We start from the raw sequence: 16,947 nt of genomic DNA, 5'->3' as shown, positions 1-16,947 counted from the left end.
ATGTGAGAAAGATTGAATAGTTTAAAAGAATTTTTTTTTTAAATCTATCCTCTGAAAATTTTTCATCCAAACTATTTGGTGAATATTTATGAATAACAAATTCATTTTCAGAAATTGTGATCTTTCTGAATGATTCAAAAATGAAAGAGACTTCATTCATTAACTAATTTATTCCCCAAGAATAATTTGACCAGCTCTTTTTGTAGCTGTAATTTCTTCAAAAAAAGAAAACACTTTAATTACAGTAGAAATCTGTTTTTTCTGAATGGTCTAAGAGCTATCAGGGTTTTGGAGAGGTGGGACAGGAATTCATGGCTGCAAAGTTGCTCAGGGACATGACTGTATTCATTTAGGGCAGGAGTTCTGATTAAACAAATGTTACATAACCCAGGGCTGTGCTGTATACGAAATAAAAATAAAGCCAGTCCTATATTTGATCATGTTAATGCAGTTTATTGTAATGTATTGATTTATGGTTTTCCATGTATTTTGATGATCATTTTTATTTTTGGTAGTGTATGAATGGCCCTAGTGATGTAGGCTCCACGCCTTCTCCTTGTATATGTCCTCCAGGAAAACAAGGGCTTCCAGGCCCAAAAGTGAGTAGAGTTTTCTTTAATTTTCTTATTTTTAAAATCTGCATTTCGGTGGTGTTTTTACCTTCTATGTTATAAGGTCATTGTGTAAGGAAGACGCCACACAGAGCCCAATTCTGCTCCCATTGAAGCCAATGGGAGTTGCCATCTTGCAAGATCAGACTCTGACAGATGCAATTAGTCAGCTACTGGTTCAATAACTCCTGATAAGCTAAATGTCATTTTAATTTTTTAAGAAAATTAGATGTTCATTTACATACAAATTTCATAGTTACTGCCCAGTAAATAATTTCACCTCCCTTATGATCATTGTCTAATAATGAAATCCTAACATGGTTTGACATGGAATAATCTGATCATGGAGAAATGTCAATTTCTCAACTTTTCTTAATTTACAATTAATATTTAAAAATCTACTGGGGGCTGCTTTGGGTTTAGTTGACCTTTATAGCCTCTGTCCAGTGGTGAAGCAGCATTAAGGGGCCATGGTGAGGGTTAGAATCTGGCCTCAGGTCTCTAATACGACAGATCCAAACCTCAGTTGATAGCAAATCTGTCTTTTAGAATAAATGTGCTTGGCGGTGCTGTCTGCTAACAACAGCCTTCTTCTCAAAGGCTGGGAATAGAATCCAAGACTCCCTTTGCTAGTGCGTGTTGCATCACCCACTAGTGGCTGGTCCACGTTGAGGATAACAGCTACCAGTTACTCCATTACCTCAAGTGTATAGGCATTTCAGCTGATGATCCATTTCAGCAGTTGTTATCATTTCACATGATAGAATTTCTTGTTTTTTTCTTTGCATTTTTAAACAAAACCTAGGTAAATACTTACAAGAACAGTAAAACACTCAAAAGTTAGGAATTGACAGAATTAGGTGGCTCAGGCAATCTTAATTAGGCTCCCTGGTGCATATGCAAGCTTGAATTGCACGACCGTATACTAATTGTTCTAACAGAAACCCTGCTTCATTCAGTTCACAACTGGATATTGAATGAGGTAGAGGACTGCAAGAAGAGAGGAATTTTTCTTGTGTTTAAGGCTCTGCATTAGGACCCAGTACAGTGAGATTTTGTTCTTGGCTGTGTCACAGATTTCCCATGGACAAGATTATCCTACATTTGGACACAAGGAAGCTGAACTAAGATTGCACTGGCAACCTTAATTATAGCTAGGGCCCTACCAAATTCATGGTCCATTTTGGTCAATTTCACAGTCGTGGGATTTTAAAAATGGTAAATTTCATGATTTCAGCTTTTTACAAAGGAGTTGTGGGGGGGTCGCAAGATTATTGTAGGGGGTGCTTGCGGTACCCTAGGGCTGTGCTGCTGCTTAGGTCCCTTCAGAGCTGAGCAGCTGGAGAGTGGCAGCTGCTGTCCGAGAGCCTAGCTCTGAAGGCAGAGCCGTCGCCAGCAGCAGCACAGAAGGATGGCATGGTACGGTATTGCCATCCTTGCTTCTGTGCTATTGCCTGCAGACCTGGGCCCTCAGTTAGCAGCTGCCACTCTCTGGCTGCCCAACTCTGAAGGCAGCAGCGCAGAGGTAAGGGTGGCATGGTATGGTATTGTCCTTTTCTTCTATGCTGCTGCTGGTGAGGCGCTGCCTTCAGAGCTGAGTGCCTGGCCAACAACCACTGCTCTCTGGCTGCCCAGCGCTGAAGTCAGCACAGAAATAAGGGTGACAATACCATGACCCCCTAAAATAACCGTGTGACCCCCCCTGCAACTCCCTTTTGGGTTAGGACCCCCCAGTTTGAGAAATGCTGTTCTCCCCTCGAAATCTGTATAGTATAGGGTAAAAGCACACAAAAGACCAGATTTCATGGGGAGAGACCAGTTTTCACGGTCCATGATGTGTTTTAAATGGCTGTGAATTTGGTAGGGTGCTAATTATAGCATGTCCTAACTTTTGAGTGCTGGACTTTACAACCTTACCATTATTTTATTATTTTTTTTACTTGTAATCTGAATATGCAGGAGTACCAAATAATTAGTGGCTTGTTATTTAAGACACTTTTTGCAACCCTCTGAATTTTTATATGGCTGTTTCTAAATCCACTTGTTTTCAATCCATTGTCTGTTATGTTACCTAATAACATTAGATGCTCTTTACAAAAAAAAAATATTTTTGGTGGTATAACTACTAAGACCAAAATTTTTAAAGGTAGGTGTCAGGAGTCTACCCTCACTTGAAACTGGGCGGTTTCAAAGTGAGGACCCGCATGTCTTCCCCCCACCCCAAAATCCTAGGGTAGGTCTCCTTCAGGCTGCCACCACTCGGTCGATTACGTGGGCCGAGACACCCCTATATTCCCCCTCCCACTCCCCTTTCCAGAGACGTTCCCTGGGGAAATACAGATCCACTCATCAGAGGGAAACCTCCCCCCCCCCCTCTCTCTCCTAGCCACTGGAAAGAGATACCTGATTCAACTGTTTGAATCAAACCCAGGAGGAACTATCCCCCCTCCCTTCTCTGCCCGGAGATAAGCCTGTCTCACCACCGAGAGAGTGTCTTCGCCCCTCCCCCTATCCACAGTAGAAGGGATTTAATCAAGTCTTTATAGAAAGAATTTATTAAAAGGAAAACAAGAAGATACAGAATCTCTATGAGCCCAAGCTGGACACTCATAGGGTATAACCTTGCTAAGTTTTGGAGAGAATCCTCTCTCTTTCTCAGTACACAAAACAGCAGAATAAGAATAATCAATAACAAACACACAGAATTGCAAGCATAGGATTATTAGGTGAGGACACAACGTATCTTTCTAATACTCACTATCTTGACTAGAAGAAATTAGTTCAGAAAGATGGAAACTTGTAGACTTGATTAAAACATCTGGACCCTTGTAACTCCAGACGGCTAAAGACAAAGACCCCCCCCAAACAGAGGGAAAAGTTCCCTCCTAGGAGTTTCAAATTCTCTTCCCTGATTGGTCCTCAGGTCAGGTGTCCACCAGGTACTATGTTTTAACCCTTTACTAACTATTCATGACACGCCCCCCAAATCGCTACAGTGGGATCCACTGGCGGCGATTTCCTCCTAGAACTGTAAAACAAACAGAGCAATAAAACACATGCACTATTACATAGACTACAAAGCATGAAAACATGTTAATAACACTTTTTAGCCACTTGATTCTGGGAAACTTTCACGAGAGAGTGCATCAGCAACTTTGTTGGAAGCTCCTGAAATGTGTTGAATGTCAAAGTCAAAGTCTTGGAGAGCTAAGCTCCAGCGGAGAAGTTTCTTGTTGTTTCCCTTGTTGGTGTGAAGCCACTTTAGCGCAGCATGGTCAGTTTGTAGCTGGAACTGCCGGCCCCAAACGTATGGGCGTAGCTTTTCCAAGGCATACACAATGGCGTAACATTCTTTTTCACTGATGGACCAGTGGCTTTCCCTCTCAGACAGTTTCTTGCTGAGAAATACGACAGGATGGAAGTTGTGATCTGGTCCTTCCTGCATTAGGACCGCTCCTACCCCACGTTCAGATGCATCGGTGGTAACTAGGAAGGGTTTGTCAAAGTCTGGGGCCCTTAATACAGGGTCCGACATGAGCATCGCCTTAAGCTGGGTAAAGGCTTTCTGACACTCATCAGTCCACTTAACTGCATTTGGCTGGGTTTTCCTGGTCAGATCAGTTAGTGGGGCAGCGATTTGGCTGTAGTGTGGTACAAATCGCCTGTAATATCCGGCCAAACCTAAGAAGGATTGGACCTGTTTCTTTGACCTTGGGACAGGCCACTGTTGGATAGCCTCCACCTTGGCCTGTAGGGGGTTGATGGTTCCTTGACCCACCTGGTGTCCTAGGTAAGTCACTCTGTTTTGGCCTATTTGACACTTTTTGGCCTTAACAGTTAGTCCTGCCTGCCTGATGCGCTCTAAAACCATTTTCAAATGTTCTAGGTGTTCGGGCCATGAATCAGAAAAAATGGCCACATCATCGAGGTATGCAACTGCACAGTCTTCCAATCCTGCTAGTAGACCATCCACCAGCCTTTGGAAGGTGGCAGGTGCATTCCGCAGTCCGAATGGAAGCACAGTAAACTCATACACCCCTGCATGGGTGATGAAGGCAGATTTTTCCCTGGCGGGTTCATCTAGTGGTACCTGCCAGTATCCCTTGGTTAAATCAATGGTAGAGATGAACTGGGCACGTCCCAACTTTTCCAATAGCTCATCAGTGCGTGGCATTGGATAGTTGTCTGGACGAGTTACAGCATTGAGCTTACGGTAGTCCACACAAAAGCGTATTTCCCCATCTGGTTTGGGAACCAGAACCACTGGAGATGCCCATGCACTGGTAGAAGGGCGGATGATACCCATCTCCAACATGTTGTCAATCTCCTGTTTAATAGCAACTTTGGCATGAGGTGACACCCGGTAGGGTGGTGTTCTAATCGGTGAGCATTACCTGTGTCAATGGAGTGGTAGGTTCGCTCAGTCCGTCCTGGGATGGCTGAGAACAAGGGGTCGAAGTCAGTGCACAGTCCCTTGATCTGTTGCCGCTGTAGACGTTGTAGGGTTGTGGAGAGGGTCACCTCTTCCACACCACCATTTCGTTTACCTTCGTAGTAGACACCTTCAGGCCACTCGGTGTCATCTCCTTCCTGAACTGTAAAGTGACAGACCTGTAATTCTCTGGGATAAAAGGGCTTTAGAGAGTTAACATGAAACACTTTAGGCTTTAAAGAGGAATCAGGGAATGTTATGAGGTAGTTAACAGCTCCTAGGCGCTCCTGGACCATGTATGGTCCTTCCCAGGACGCTTCCATCTTATGGGCTTGTTGCGCCTTCAAGACCATGACCTGGTCTCCTACCTTGAAGGACCGCTCCTTGGCATGTCGATCATACCAGACCTTTTGCTCCGCTTGAGCATCCTTTAAGCTCTCTCGAGCAAGGGCCCAAGAGTCTCGGAGGGTGTTTTGAAGGTTGCTTACAAAGTCCAGAATGTTAGTCCCTGGAGGAGGTGTAAACCCCTCCCATTGCTGCTTTACCAGCTGTAATGGCCCCTTAACCTCATGGCCATACACCAGCTCGAATGGTGAGAATCCTAAACTGGGATGTGGAACAGCCCTGTAGGCAAACAGCAACTGTTGTAACACTAGATCCCAATTATTGGAGTGTTCATTGACGAATTTGCGGATCATGGCCCCCAAAGTTCCATTGAACCTTTCCACTAGGCCATTAGTTTGGTGATGGTACGGGGTGGCAACCAAGTGATGCACCCCATGAGTTTCCCACAGGTCTTTCATGGTCCCTGATAGGAAGTTTGTTCCCGAATCTGTAAGAATTTCAGAGGGCCAACCCACCCTGGTAAAAATGTCAGTTAAGGCCTGGCACACAGTGTTAGCCCTGGTGTTGCCTAGAGCTACTGCTTCCGGCCATCTGGTAGCAAAGTCCACAAAAGTCAGTATGTACTGCTTTCCTCTGGGGGTCTTCTTTGGAAAGGACCCATAATATCCACAGCTACTCGCTGAAATGGGACCTCCATTATGGGAAGTGGTTGGAGAGGGGCCTTGATCTGGTCTTGGGGTTTTCCTACCGTTTGGCATACCTTACAAGACCGGACGTAAGTGGTTACCGCCTTGCCCATCCCCTCCCAGTCAAAGGACCTTCCCAACCTGTCTTTGCTTCGTTTCACCCCAGAATGGCCACTAGGGTGATCATGGGCTAAGCTTAAGAGCTTTTCCCGGTACTTGGTCGGAACGAGCAACCGTTTTTGAGGATGCCAGCCCTCCTGGTGTCCACCAGAAAGAAATTCCTTGTATAACAGTCCGTTCTCCACAACGAACCGGGATCGGGTAGTAGAGCTGAGAGGCGGTGGGTTGCTGTGTGCCGCCGCCCATGCTTTCTTGAGGCTGTCATCAGCTTCCTGCTCTTTCTGGAACTGTTCCCTTGAGGCGGGAGACACCAGTTCCTCTGGAAGCGATGTAGGTGATGAGGTTGTTTCCGTTGACTGTGGACCGCTCCCCGCTGGTGCACAAAGTGTCATTTCAGGCTCCGGCTGAGCCTCTTGGGTAGGGTTGTTTGCTGCTTCTGCCAGTTCAGGCCCGTTGGCGCCCTCTGGCGGTGGAGTTGCAAGCGCTGGCGCCGGTGCTGGCGCTGGTTGCTCTTCCAGTTCCGGTTCTGGGACTGGATGTACTATGGCTGCTGTAGGTGTTGGCCTGGGATCCGGTTCCACCACCTCTGTCTGGGTCTCTGGTAACACAGACGGGGTCTCGGTGGATGGCTCAGGAACAGGGATGGGTCCGGCAGCTCGTCTGGCTTGGCTGCGTGTAACCACTCCCTCTGTTTTTTGCTGTTCAATGTGTCGGGCCAAGTCGTTCCCCAGTAGCATGGGAATCGGATGGTTGTCATAGACAGCAAAAGTCCACTTCCCTGACCAGCCCTTGTACTGGACAGGTAAACGTACAGTAGGTAATGTTACAGGTTTTGACATGAAGGGTCGAATTGTCACTTTGGTTTTCTGGTTGATGAATTTGGGGTCCACGAAGGTTCGGTGGATAGCTGACACATGTGCTGCAGTGTCTCTCCATGCGATGATCTCCTTTTCGTCCACTCTCAAAGTTTCCCTATGTTCTAAGGGTATTTGAGATACATCTATGTCCGGCTTTCCTTGGTGTGAAGGTGCAAGGAGTTGCACTCGGTTTAGGTTCTTTGGGCATTTGGCTTTGATATGCCCCAATTCATTGCATTGAAAACATCGCCCAGTTGATGGGTCACCGGTTTGTGTTGGTCTACTGGAGACTGGTGAGGTAGAAGAAGAGGTAGAGTGTGACTGTCCGTGGGTTGTAGGTGTGGGTTTGATTGGTCCGCGACGGTAGGGTTTAGTGTCGGTGTGTACCCTGTTGGATTCGCTCCCCTTGGCAGTAGCTTTCGTGTTGTCTACTGATGCCATCCATCTGGCTCCAATCTCTCCTGCCTCAGTGAGAGTTTTTGGTTTACCATCTTGGATGTAGCGTCTAATGTTCTCCGGAACACCATCCAAGAACTGCTCCATCATCATCAGGAGGGTTAGCTCGTCCATGGTTTGAACATTGGCTCCTGCTAACCAGGAAGAAAAATGCTTTTCAATGTAGGAGGCGTGTTTTGGAAATGACTCCTCTGGTGTCCATTTCTGGTTTCTGAAACGCTGACGGGCGTGATCAGGGGTGATGCCCATTCTGAGTTTGGCCTTGGTTAGAAATAGTTGAAAGTCGTTCATTTGGCCCTTAGGCATTTCAGCTGCCACCAGGGCTAATTGTCCGCAGAGCTGTGGCCTCAGCTCTACCATGTATTCTGCTTCAGGAAGACGGTATCCCAGACAGGCCCTTTCAAAGTTTTCTAAGAAGGCCTCAACATCTTCACCTGCCCTGTAGGCGGGAAATTTTCTCCGAGAAGGTTGATCATTAGGTTGAAGAGGGGTTGGATTGGGTGGAGTTTGCTGTTTAGTTTTTTCTAATTCCAGAGCCTGTCTCTGGATTTCCAGTTCTTTGTCTTTCAACTCCAGTTGTCTTTTGTGCTCAGCCTCTTTGGCTTGTATTTTCTCCATTTCTCTCTTGTGCTCAGCCTCTTTGGCTTGTATTATCTCCCTTTCTCTTGTGATCAGCCTCTTTGGCTTTTTCTTTCATTTCAATCTCCTTGAGTTTTAATTGTAATTCCATGTCTTGTAATTGCAGTTCTTTGTGTCTTGTTTCCAGTTTAGATGCGGCCTTGGCACTCATTGTGTCTGTGTCCTGGCGCTGGCCACACCCCTCTGCAGTCCGTGAACTGTTTGTGGTGTTTGACAGTCCCTAACCCTGGCTATGATAACTTGAGTACAGAAAGATAAAGCAATCCTCTGTATAGCAAACTGTGGTTTGTGTAATGTGACTGTTTTGTACTGAGAAAGAGGGAAAGAGTAAAAAAAAATTCCTCTGTCTCCCTCTGCTCTGAGTTGCTGTACTCAGCAGCCCAGCTGAAAGGCTGCTGCTAACAATACCCCTGAGAAAAATCTGGTCTATTCCTCAGGGATTGGTGTTCTCCTGTCTTCTGATCCTTTCAAAAGACACAGGGAGAGAAAAAAAAAAAAAAAACAGAAACCTGGCTGGAGGGTTTGTCTCTTCCCCCCCCCCAAACCTGTTTTTCCTGTTGGATGGGAATGTACTTTGTCGAGCACTTCCCCCCACCTTAGGAATCCTGAGTGATATCTCGTCTCACAATGGACGAAAACACCGCTCCACAGGGGGCTTTGTAACAGAAAGCCCTGGAAGAAACTGAAAATCTTCTAACCCTGAAACTGCTTCAAAACCACCTTTTTCTCAAGCTGCCTGTCCAAGCGACAAGTAAGAAAAAGAGAATGCTCCCTTCAGCGTAGCCCAGCTGAAAAAAATTCCTTCTAACAATGGGATCGAAACTCCGCTGCCACCATGTCAGGAGTCTACCCTCACTTGAAACTGGGCGGTTTCAAAGTGAGGACCCGCATGTCTTCCCCCCACCCCAAAATCCTAGGGTAGGTCTCCTTCAGGCTGCCACCACTCGGTCGATTACGTGGGCCGAGACACCCCTATATTCCCCCTCCCACTCCCCTTTCCAGAGACGTTCCCTGGGGAAATACAGATCCACTCATCAGAGGGAAACCTCCCCCCCCCCCTCTCTCCTAGCCACTGGAAAGAGATACCTGATTCAACTGTTTGAATCAAACCCAGGAGGAACTATCTCCCCCCTCCCTTCTCTGCCCGGAGATAAGCCTGTCTCACCACCGAGAGAGTGTCTTCGCCCCTCCCCCTATCCACAGTAGAAGGGATTTAATCAAGTCTTTATAGAAAGAATTTATTAAAAGGAAAACAAGAAGATACAGAATCTCTATGAGCCCAAGCTGGACACTCATAGGGTATAACCTTGCTAAGTTTTGGAGAGAATCCTCTCTCTTTCTCAGTACACAAAACAGCAGAATAAGAATAATCAATAACAAACACACAGAATTGCAAGCATAGGATTATTAGGTGAGGACACAACGTATCTTTCTAATACTCACTATCTTGACTAGAAGAAATTAGTTCAGAAAGATGGAAACTTGTAGACTTGATTAAAACATCTGGACCCTTGTAACTCCAGACGGCTAAAGACAAAGACCCCCCCCAAACAGAGGGAAAAGTTCCCTCCTAGGAGTTTCAAATTCTCTTCCCTGATTGGTCCTCAGGTCAGGTGTCCACCAGGTACTATGTTTTAACCCTTTACTAACTATTCATGACAGTAGGTGTCTCAAGTTAGTCATTTAAATCTGCATTAGGCCCCTAAATGAAAGTGGCCTAATTTTTGAAGCAGCTGATGATCTGGAATTCCCAGTGGAGTCTGTTACCCTTAGCTCAGCTCCTCTCAGTGTCAGACCACTTTTATTTAGGTCCCTAAATGTAGATTTAGTTGACTAACTTCAGAACCTCAGTTTTAAAATATTTTTCAAAGGTGTGCTTACGTTCTGTGACTTTGTATAAATGACATTATTGTGGGATTCTATATTCTTTAACAGACGTTTTGCAGCATGAGCTTTCGTGGGTGAATACCCACTTCTTCGGATGCAAGATGTATTCACCCACGAAAGCTCATGCTGCAAAATGTCTGTTAGTCTATCAGGTGCCACAGGATTCTTTGCTGCTTCTACAGAACCAGACTAACACGGCTACCCCTCTGATACTCTATATTCTTTGTCGTTGAATTCAATATTAAACTCGCTCAATTTACATGTTAAATGACTTCTCACATTTCCAATTCAAACTAGGCTTTAAAACTCAATCTGTGATTTTCCTCTTCCTCTATCATCAGGAATTTACTCGGTAATTTTGCTGACAATGTGTAAGGCTGAACACAATCTGGTTTACTATTCCAGAACTGCATGTGCTCTGCACTTCTTACAGTAGTAAACTGTTTGGAACCAATCTTTGTTCCTTTAAAGTCAATGGGAATTTTGCCATTGATGTTTGCGACAAAGGACCAGGATCAGATCCTTTGTTGGTAAATGAAACAGAGAGCGTTCAAATACAGTGAGCTAATATATTGAGTAAGAGTATTTTTGGTGGTTTTGCTTTCTGATCATAAGGACGGTCTAGTTATCTTTGGGAAACTCCAGTTTTCTTTTGCTTTTTTATGGGCCTGATCCAAACCACATTGAAATAGTTGGAAAGACTCCCACTGACTTCTGTATGCATTGGCTAAAGCTCTGAGAGGGGTTACGAAGGATAAGCACCTTGAGGCAGTAGCTGTTGATTAAAAGGTTTTAAGTAGGTCCATCTTAGCTGTTTCACTTTAGTTAGAGCCAAACTCAATAAAAATCTGGCATAAGGATAATCCTTAGTAGAGACCTACAAACAGATGAAGTTTGGTTCAGGGTGGTATTGACTAACATATTTTATAGAGTTTTTTTTTAATTTGTTCTTAGTTCTACTGTTTTCTTTGTCATGTTCTATAACATCCTAAATATGGGATATTATGTGCTATCCTTAGAGCCTAATCTTCCAAAGCTTACATAAGAAGTCAGTGGGAATTTCCCCATAGAGGGATTACAGGATCAGGCTCTTTGTATTATAGCAATTACTCTTCCAAAAAAATTATCTGGGCTTACAGCCAATGTTCTGTGGAACAATATTCCTTGAAGGCCTGAATTCCTGAAGCTCAGAAATATACTTGGATAAAAGTTACTTTCAACTAATTGTAAACTTCTCTTTCATATTTCTTTGTGCTCTGATGTGTAACTTCTTCTCTACAGGGAGACCCTGGACAACCTGGGAATCATGGTTATCCTGGACAGCCTGGTCCAGATGGTAAGCCTGTGAGTACTAAAAACTTAGTCATATAAAGTACTGTAAATGCAAAACTAATTGCAAAGGAAAAAATGTCATGTTCTACAGCAGTGATCCCCAACGCGGTGCCTGCGGGCGCCATGGCGCCCGCGTAGTGCATTTATGTGTGTCTGCCTAGTACTCAGCAGGGGAAAGGGCTGCGGGCGCCGGTGCTCTCTGTCCCCAGCAGGCACGGGGCTGTGGCGGCTTCTGGCCCCATGCCTGCTGGGGACAGAAAACTCCAGGGCTGCGGGCGCCCGTGCTCTCTGTCCCCGGCAGGCCGGGGCCGCAGCTTAGCCGGAGAGAAGCCGCGGCCTCGCACCTGCCAGGGACAGAGAACTCCAGGTCTGTGGGCGCAGGTGCTCTCTGTCCCCGGCAGGTGCGGGGCCGCGGCTTCTCTCTGACTTCAAGAAGAGAAGCGCGGCGCTGCGCCTGCCAGGCACAGAGAACTCCGGGGCTGCAGAGAAGCCGCGGCCCCGTGCCTGCCAGGCACAGAGAACTCCGGGGCTGCAGGTGCCGGTGTTCTTTGTCCCCGGCAAGCGCAGGGCCCACCTAGTGCCCAGCAGGGAAGAGATGCCAGGCCCCCCCGCCTGCTGGGGACAGAGTACTCCGGGGTTGCAGGCTGCGCAGCTTCTCTCAGGCTTCTTGCTGCACTGCCCAGAACTGCTGCCAACCTCCCCCCCCCCCAACAACGCTCCGCCTCTGCAGAATGAACCGAATGCTGCTCCGTAGCATGTGCTGACACAGGCACCTGCTTGCTCCACTGGTGCCTGGAGCCGGCCCTGTATGTGAGTATTCTTCCTGTACTGATACTGCTGTTTTCTTGTGCTTTGCAATTTATTATTTTTTTAACATTTTGCTCCAAAATGAGTGGCTCAAATAAGAGACAACGTATGTATTATTTCAACCCAGAGTGGGAAGAATATTAAATATGATGTACAAATACAAAATAAGCCTTGAAAAATTGTTGGCGCCCACCACTCTCTTCTGAAAACATGAATGTGCTACTGGCCACAAAAAGGTTGGGGACCACTGTTCTACAGCATTGTGACTTATACACTAAGCTGCATCAGAATTTAACAATTCTATGAACATTTTGATTATGTTAGATTAAAAGCTATTGAAATGATAGCATGAAACTAGAGGCTTGCCTGACTGAAAACCCAGGATATGAACATCCCTAAATTTGTGAGAGATTTGAATCCAAAGCTCAAATCTTGAACTGATCTCGTTATGTGACATGCACGGATACAATGGCTTAAAGCAACAACCCAATAAGCAGTTTACTTTTTCTCAGTGTTAATATGGCCCTTATATTGTGCTCGAAAATGTTTGGGATTTCTTGTACAAGAGTATCCCAGAATTAGAATTAAAAACAGTACCCTGCTTTGAAATACATATGACAGGAAATACTGTATATTCCCACACACTGTATTTTGTTTATTAACTTTCTATTGTTGGTTTATGAATGTATGTTTTATGAAAACAGTGGGCGAATGACAGGTGTTCCTATAAAGAAAATGGCAAATTTGGTGATGGTCAGTTTGGTCTTTAGTTTTTTACTGGGGAGGAGTAAATGATCAGCTTTAAATGGTTCCTTGGACATTAGGAAAGACTTGTTGATGCACATCACTAGCAACATGCATATCTTAAATAATATGAATAACGATCAAACTGGAAGTGCAAACACTCAAACAGGACATGGAAGAAGATGGTGAAGGGTAGACGTTAACTGGAATAAGCCTTCAGTTTTCAGTATAAATGGGTTGTCCTTTGGAAACTGGCATTGTAAGATGAAAACTGATGAAGAATATAAGGACAAGGCTATACTGCAATGTATTGAATTTGCAGAAAATGTCTAGTGGGGGTACCACAGATCCAGTCTTGTTTTAAAATTTTCCTTGTTGATGTGATAGAGGAGGAAATATCATGTTCACAGCATTTTCAGGTGGTACAAATTGGAAGGAGTTGCAAATATCATTAAGGATGAAGATAAAAAGGGGACTTTAGAAAGATGGGCAAAAAAGGGGGTGGGGAAAGTTGACTGCGGAGAAGGCTAATACAGTTTAAGCAGCGGCATCATGTCATGGAGATAATGTTCTACAGTTTTGGTGAGACTGCAGCAGGAATATTGTGTTAAATTTCCACTGTATTATCAGAAATGGACAAACTGGAGAGAAGAGATGAGCAGTGAAGAACTAGACTGAGCCTTTCAGCTCAGCTCTGTATATGGGGTACTATGTAGCTGTGCCACCCCAGGAGAAGAACCAGGAAGAACCTGTGATTCAGAGTCACAACTCCTCTCCAAATTTCCCTCTTGTTCTGGGAAGGTGAAGGGCAAGTAAAATTGCAAAAAAATCCTTTAAAAGTGAGAGTCCTAGTTGTGTTTAAGGGCGATACAGTTGAGTCCTTAAGGTTCAAACAATTTATCATAAATGATTGGGAAAAGGGGGTGAAAAGTGAGGTGGCAAAGTTTGCAGATAATACAAAATTACTCAAGATTGTTAAGTTCAAAGCTGACTGAGAAGAGTTACAAAGGGATTTCACAAAACTGAATGATGGGGTGACAAAATGGGAGATGAAATTCAAATGGGAGATGAAATTTATATATTGATAAATGCAAAGTAATGCACATTGGAATGGAAAACATAATCCCAACTAAACAGACAAAATGATGAGGTCTAAATTAGCTCTTACCCCTCAAGAAATATATCTTGGAGTCTTTGTGGATAGTTCTCTGAAAATATTTGCTTAATGTGTAGCAGCAGTCAAAAAAGCTAACAATGTTAAGAACCATTAGGAAAGTGATGGATAATAAGTCAGAAAATATCATAATGCTACTATATAAATCCATGGTATGACCATACCTTGAATACTGTGTGCAGTTCTGGTCCTCCCATCTCAAAAATGATATATAAGAATTGAAAGTAGTGCAGGGAAAATCAACAAAAATGATTTGGGGTATGGAACAGCTTCCATATGAGGAGAAATTAAAAAGTCTGGGACTGTCTAGCTTAGAAAAGAGATGACTAAGGGAGGGATATAATAGAGGTCTATAAAATCATGACTGGTATGGAGAAAGTAAATAGGGAAGTGTTATTTACTTTTTCACAGACACAAGAACTATGGGTCATCCAATTAAATTAGCAGCAGGTTTAAAACAAACATAAGGAAGTACTTCTTCACACATGGTAAGCCTGGTAGAACTCATTGCCAGGGGATGTTGCGAAGGCAAAAAGTAAAACTGGAGTAAAAAAAATTAGGCAAGTTCATGGAGGATAGGTTCATTAATGGCTATATGCTAAGATAGTCAGGGATGCCTCCCCATGTGCTGGGGCTCCCTAAACCTTCAACCGTCCGAAGCGGAGATTGGACAATGGGATGGATCACTCAAAATTGCCCTGTTGTGTTCATTGTCTCTGAAGCATCTGGCACCGGCCACTGTCAGAGACAGAATACTGGGCTAAATGGACCATTGGGCTGATCTAGTATCACTGTTCTTATGGTGTTATGTACCAGGTAACTAGAGATGGGCCGAAACCAGAATTCTGATAAGAATAACACCGATTTTGGCAAAGTCTGTATTTGGGTCCAAACTTTGCAGCTCTTCTTATTTTTTTCATCTATATTTTGATCAATTTGCTTTAAAAATGTTCTGCAGATTCTTAAAACATTTCCACAGATTTTGGTATATTTCCTACAAGTTTCCTGGGCTCTCAGTAAGTGATGTGGCCTTGATCTTTATTACTTTTCATAAGGATATTACCTGCCATTTTTACAACTTAATTAAAACATTTAAAATTCTGCGTTCAGTAAGAACTTTAAATACCGATAGTAATACATTTAGTTTCTGTAAAAACAACAAGGAGTCCGGGGGCACCTTAAAAAAAACCTCACTTCTATATGCATCTGAAGAAGTGAGGTTTTTTTACCCATGAAAGCTTATGCCCAAATAAATCTGTTCGTCTTTAAGATGCCCCCGGACTCCTTGTTTTTGTGGATACAGACTAACACGACTACCCCCTGATTTAGTTTCTGTGTGTTGAAAGAATGAGATTAATACTTGTTTGGAACTATGTGCCGTAAAGCTTATTAATTTTGCAAGTTACATAGAGAAACCTCTATGCTGCACTTTATAAAATGTCCAAATTTCTCCTGTTTGGTTGCTTAGTTACATTTTGGCCATGTACTTGAGGACGACAGATGGTTGATTATAATTATAGTGATTCCTTTGGATACAGTATTACTGTGAAGAGCAACAGTACAAGAAATGTACTTATTTCCAGGAACTGAAAATTACACTGATCTGAAGTCCAGGACTTGGTATATTAAGTCCTGGAGGAATGTTAAAATAGCACTGATGACCCAAGGGACCACTGACAAATTTTCAGTATCTTCAAAAGCTGAGATTCTCATCTTTCATATGTTCTGTAATTCTAGCCATGTGATATGTTGGATATCTCTTCCTGACTCTCAGAATTCTGGTTACATTGTTGTGTGTGTGTATATATATATCCCCCTTGCCTCAATTACCACCAGATTGCAATGGCCATTATTCTGAAAGCTGTTAGAGCTAGAATTAATACTTACACTCTTTGAAAGGTGAGAATCCTAGCTTTCAAATGGTCTAAAGCAGAGGTGGGCAAACTACAGCCTGGGGGCCACATCCGACTCTCCAGATATTTTAAGCTGGCCCTCACACTCTTGCCAGGAAGTGGGGTCTGGGGCTTGCCTGGCTCCGGCGCTCCAGCTGGGGAATGAGGTCAGAGTCTTGCCCCACTCTGCACAGCTCCCGGAAGCAGCGGCACTTTCCTATTCCAACTCCTATGCGTAGGGGCAGCCAGGGGGCTCTGCATGCTGCCTCCACCCCAAGTGCTGCCCCCGTAGCTCCCATTGGTTGGGAACCACAGCCAATGGGAGCTGCAGGGGTGGTGCCTGCGCACAGGGCAGTGCGCAGCGCCGCCTGGCTGTGCCTCCACATAGGAGCCAGAGGGGGGACATGTTGCTGTTTCTGGGAGCTGCTTGAGGTAAGTGCCACCCAGAGGATGACCCTTGACCCTTTCCCGTGCCCCAACCCCCTGCCCCAGCTCTGATCTCCCTCCTGCCCTCCGAACCCCTCAGTCCTAGCCTGGAGCACCCTCCTGCACCCCCAACTCCTAATCCCCAGCCCCTCCCCAGAGCCCGCATCCCCAGCTGGAGCCCTCATGCCCTCCTTCACCCCAACCCCCAATTTCTTGAACATTCATGGCCCACCATACAATTTCCATACCCAGATGTGGCCCTTGGGCCAAAAAGTTTGCTCACCCCTGGTCTAAAGCATTAATTTCTAACCCAAGATGTTAATGAAAATATTGGCTAACATTGGAATAGATGGATGTGGAGTGAAACAATTCAAATCAGTAATCAGAATAATCTGGTTTTAAGACATGGATATCACTTAAGTATCCAGTTGTGCTTTTAGGCACAGCCCTAAGCTACCTCATCCTAGTAATAGCCCCTTGAGGCATTGTGACTTAGACACCTCCCTGAGGCAAAATTCCCTCATTGTTTGAGGGGGGTA

The 16,947-nt window shown here is 44.7% G+C and overlaps 1 protein-coding gene across 3 annotated transcripts in view; it reads left to right on the top strand.

The window, feature by feature from the left end:
- The window catches only part of COL21A1 (collagen type XXI alpha 1 chain), a 209,249-nt gene that overhangs the window by 75,562 nt on the left and 116,740 nt on the right, over window positions 1-16,947 (top strand). For 2 of the 3 annotated variants that reach the window (XM_045008463.1, XR_006577691.1), the window contains exons 9-10: window positions 516-599; window positions 11,315-11,377. In XM_045008463.1, the coding sequence (XP_044864398.1) occupies window positions 516-599; window positions 11,315-11,377 (147 nt within the window). The remainder of the gene's footprint in view (window positions 1-515; window positions 600-11,314; window positions 11,378-16,947) is intronic. The other variant, XM_045008464.1, reaches the window with a different exon arrangement.

Source organism: Mauremys mutica, chromosome 3, assembly GCF_020497125.1.
Source record: "Mauremys mutica isolate MM-2020 ecotype Southern chromosome 3, ASM2049712v1, whole genome shotgun sequence".
NCBI classification, from domain to species: domain Eukaryota; kingdom Metazoa; phylum Chordata; order Testudines; family Geoemydidae; genus Mauremys; species Mauremys mutica.
The sequence above is the reverse complement of the archived record's forward strand: the minus strand, read 5'-3'. Positions and strand labels throughout refer to the sequence as shown.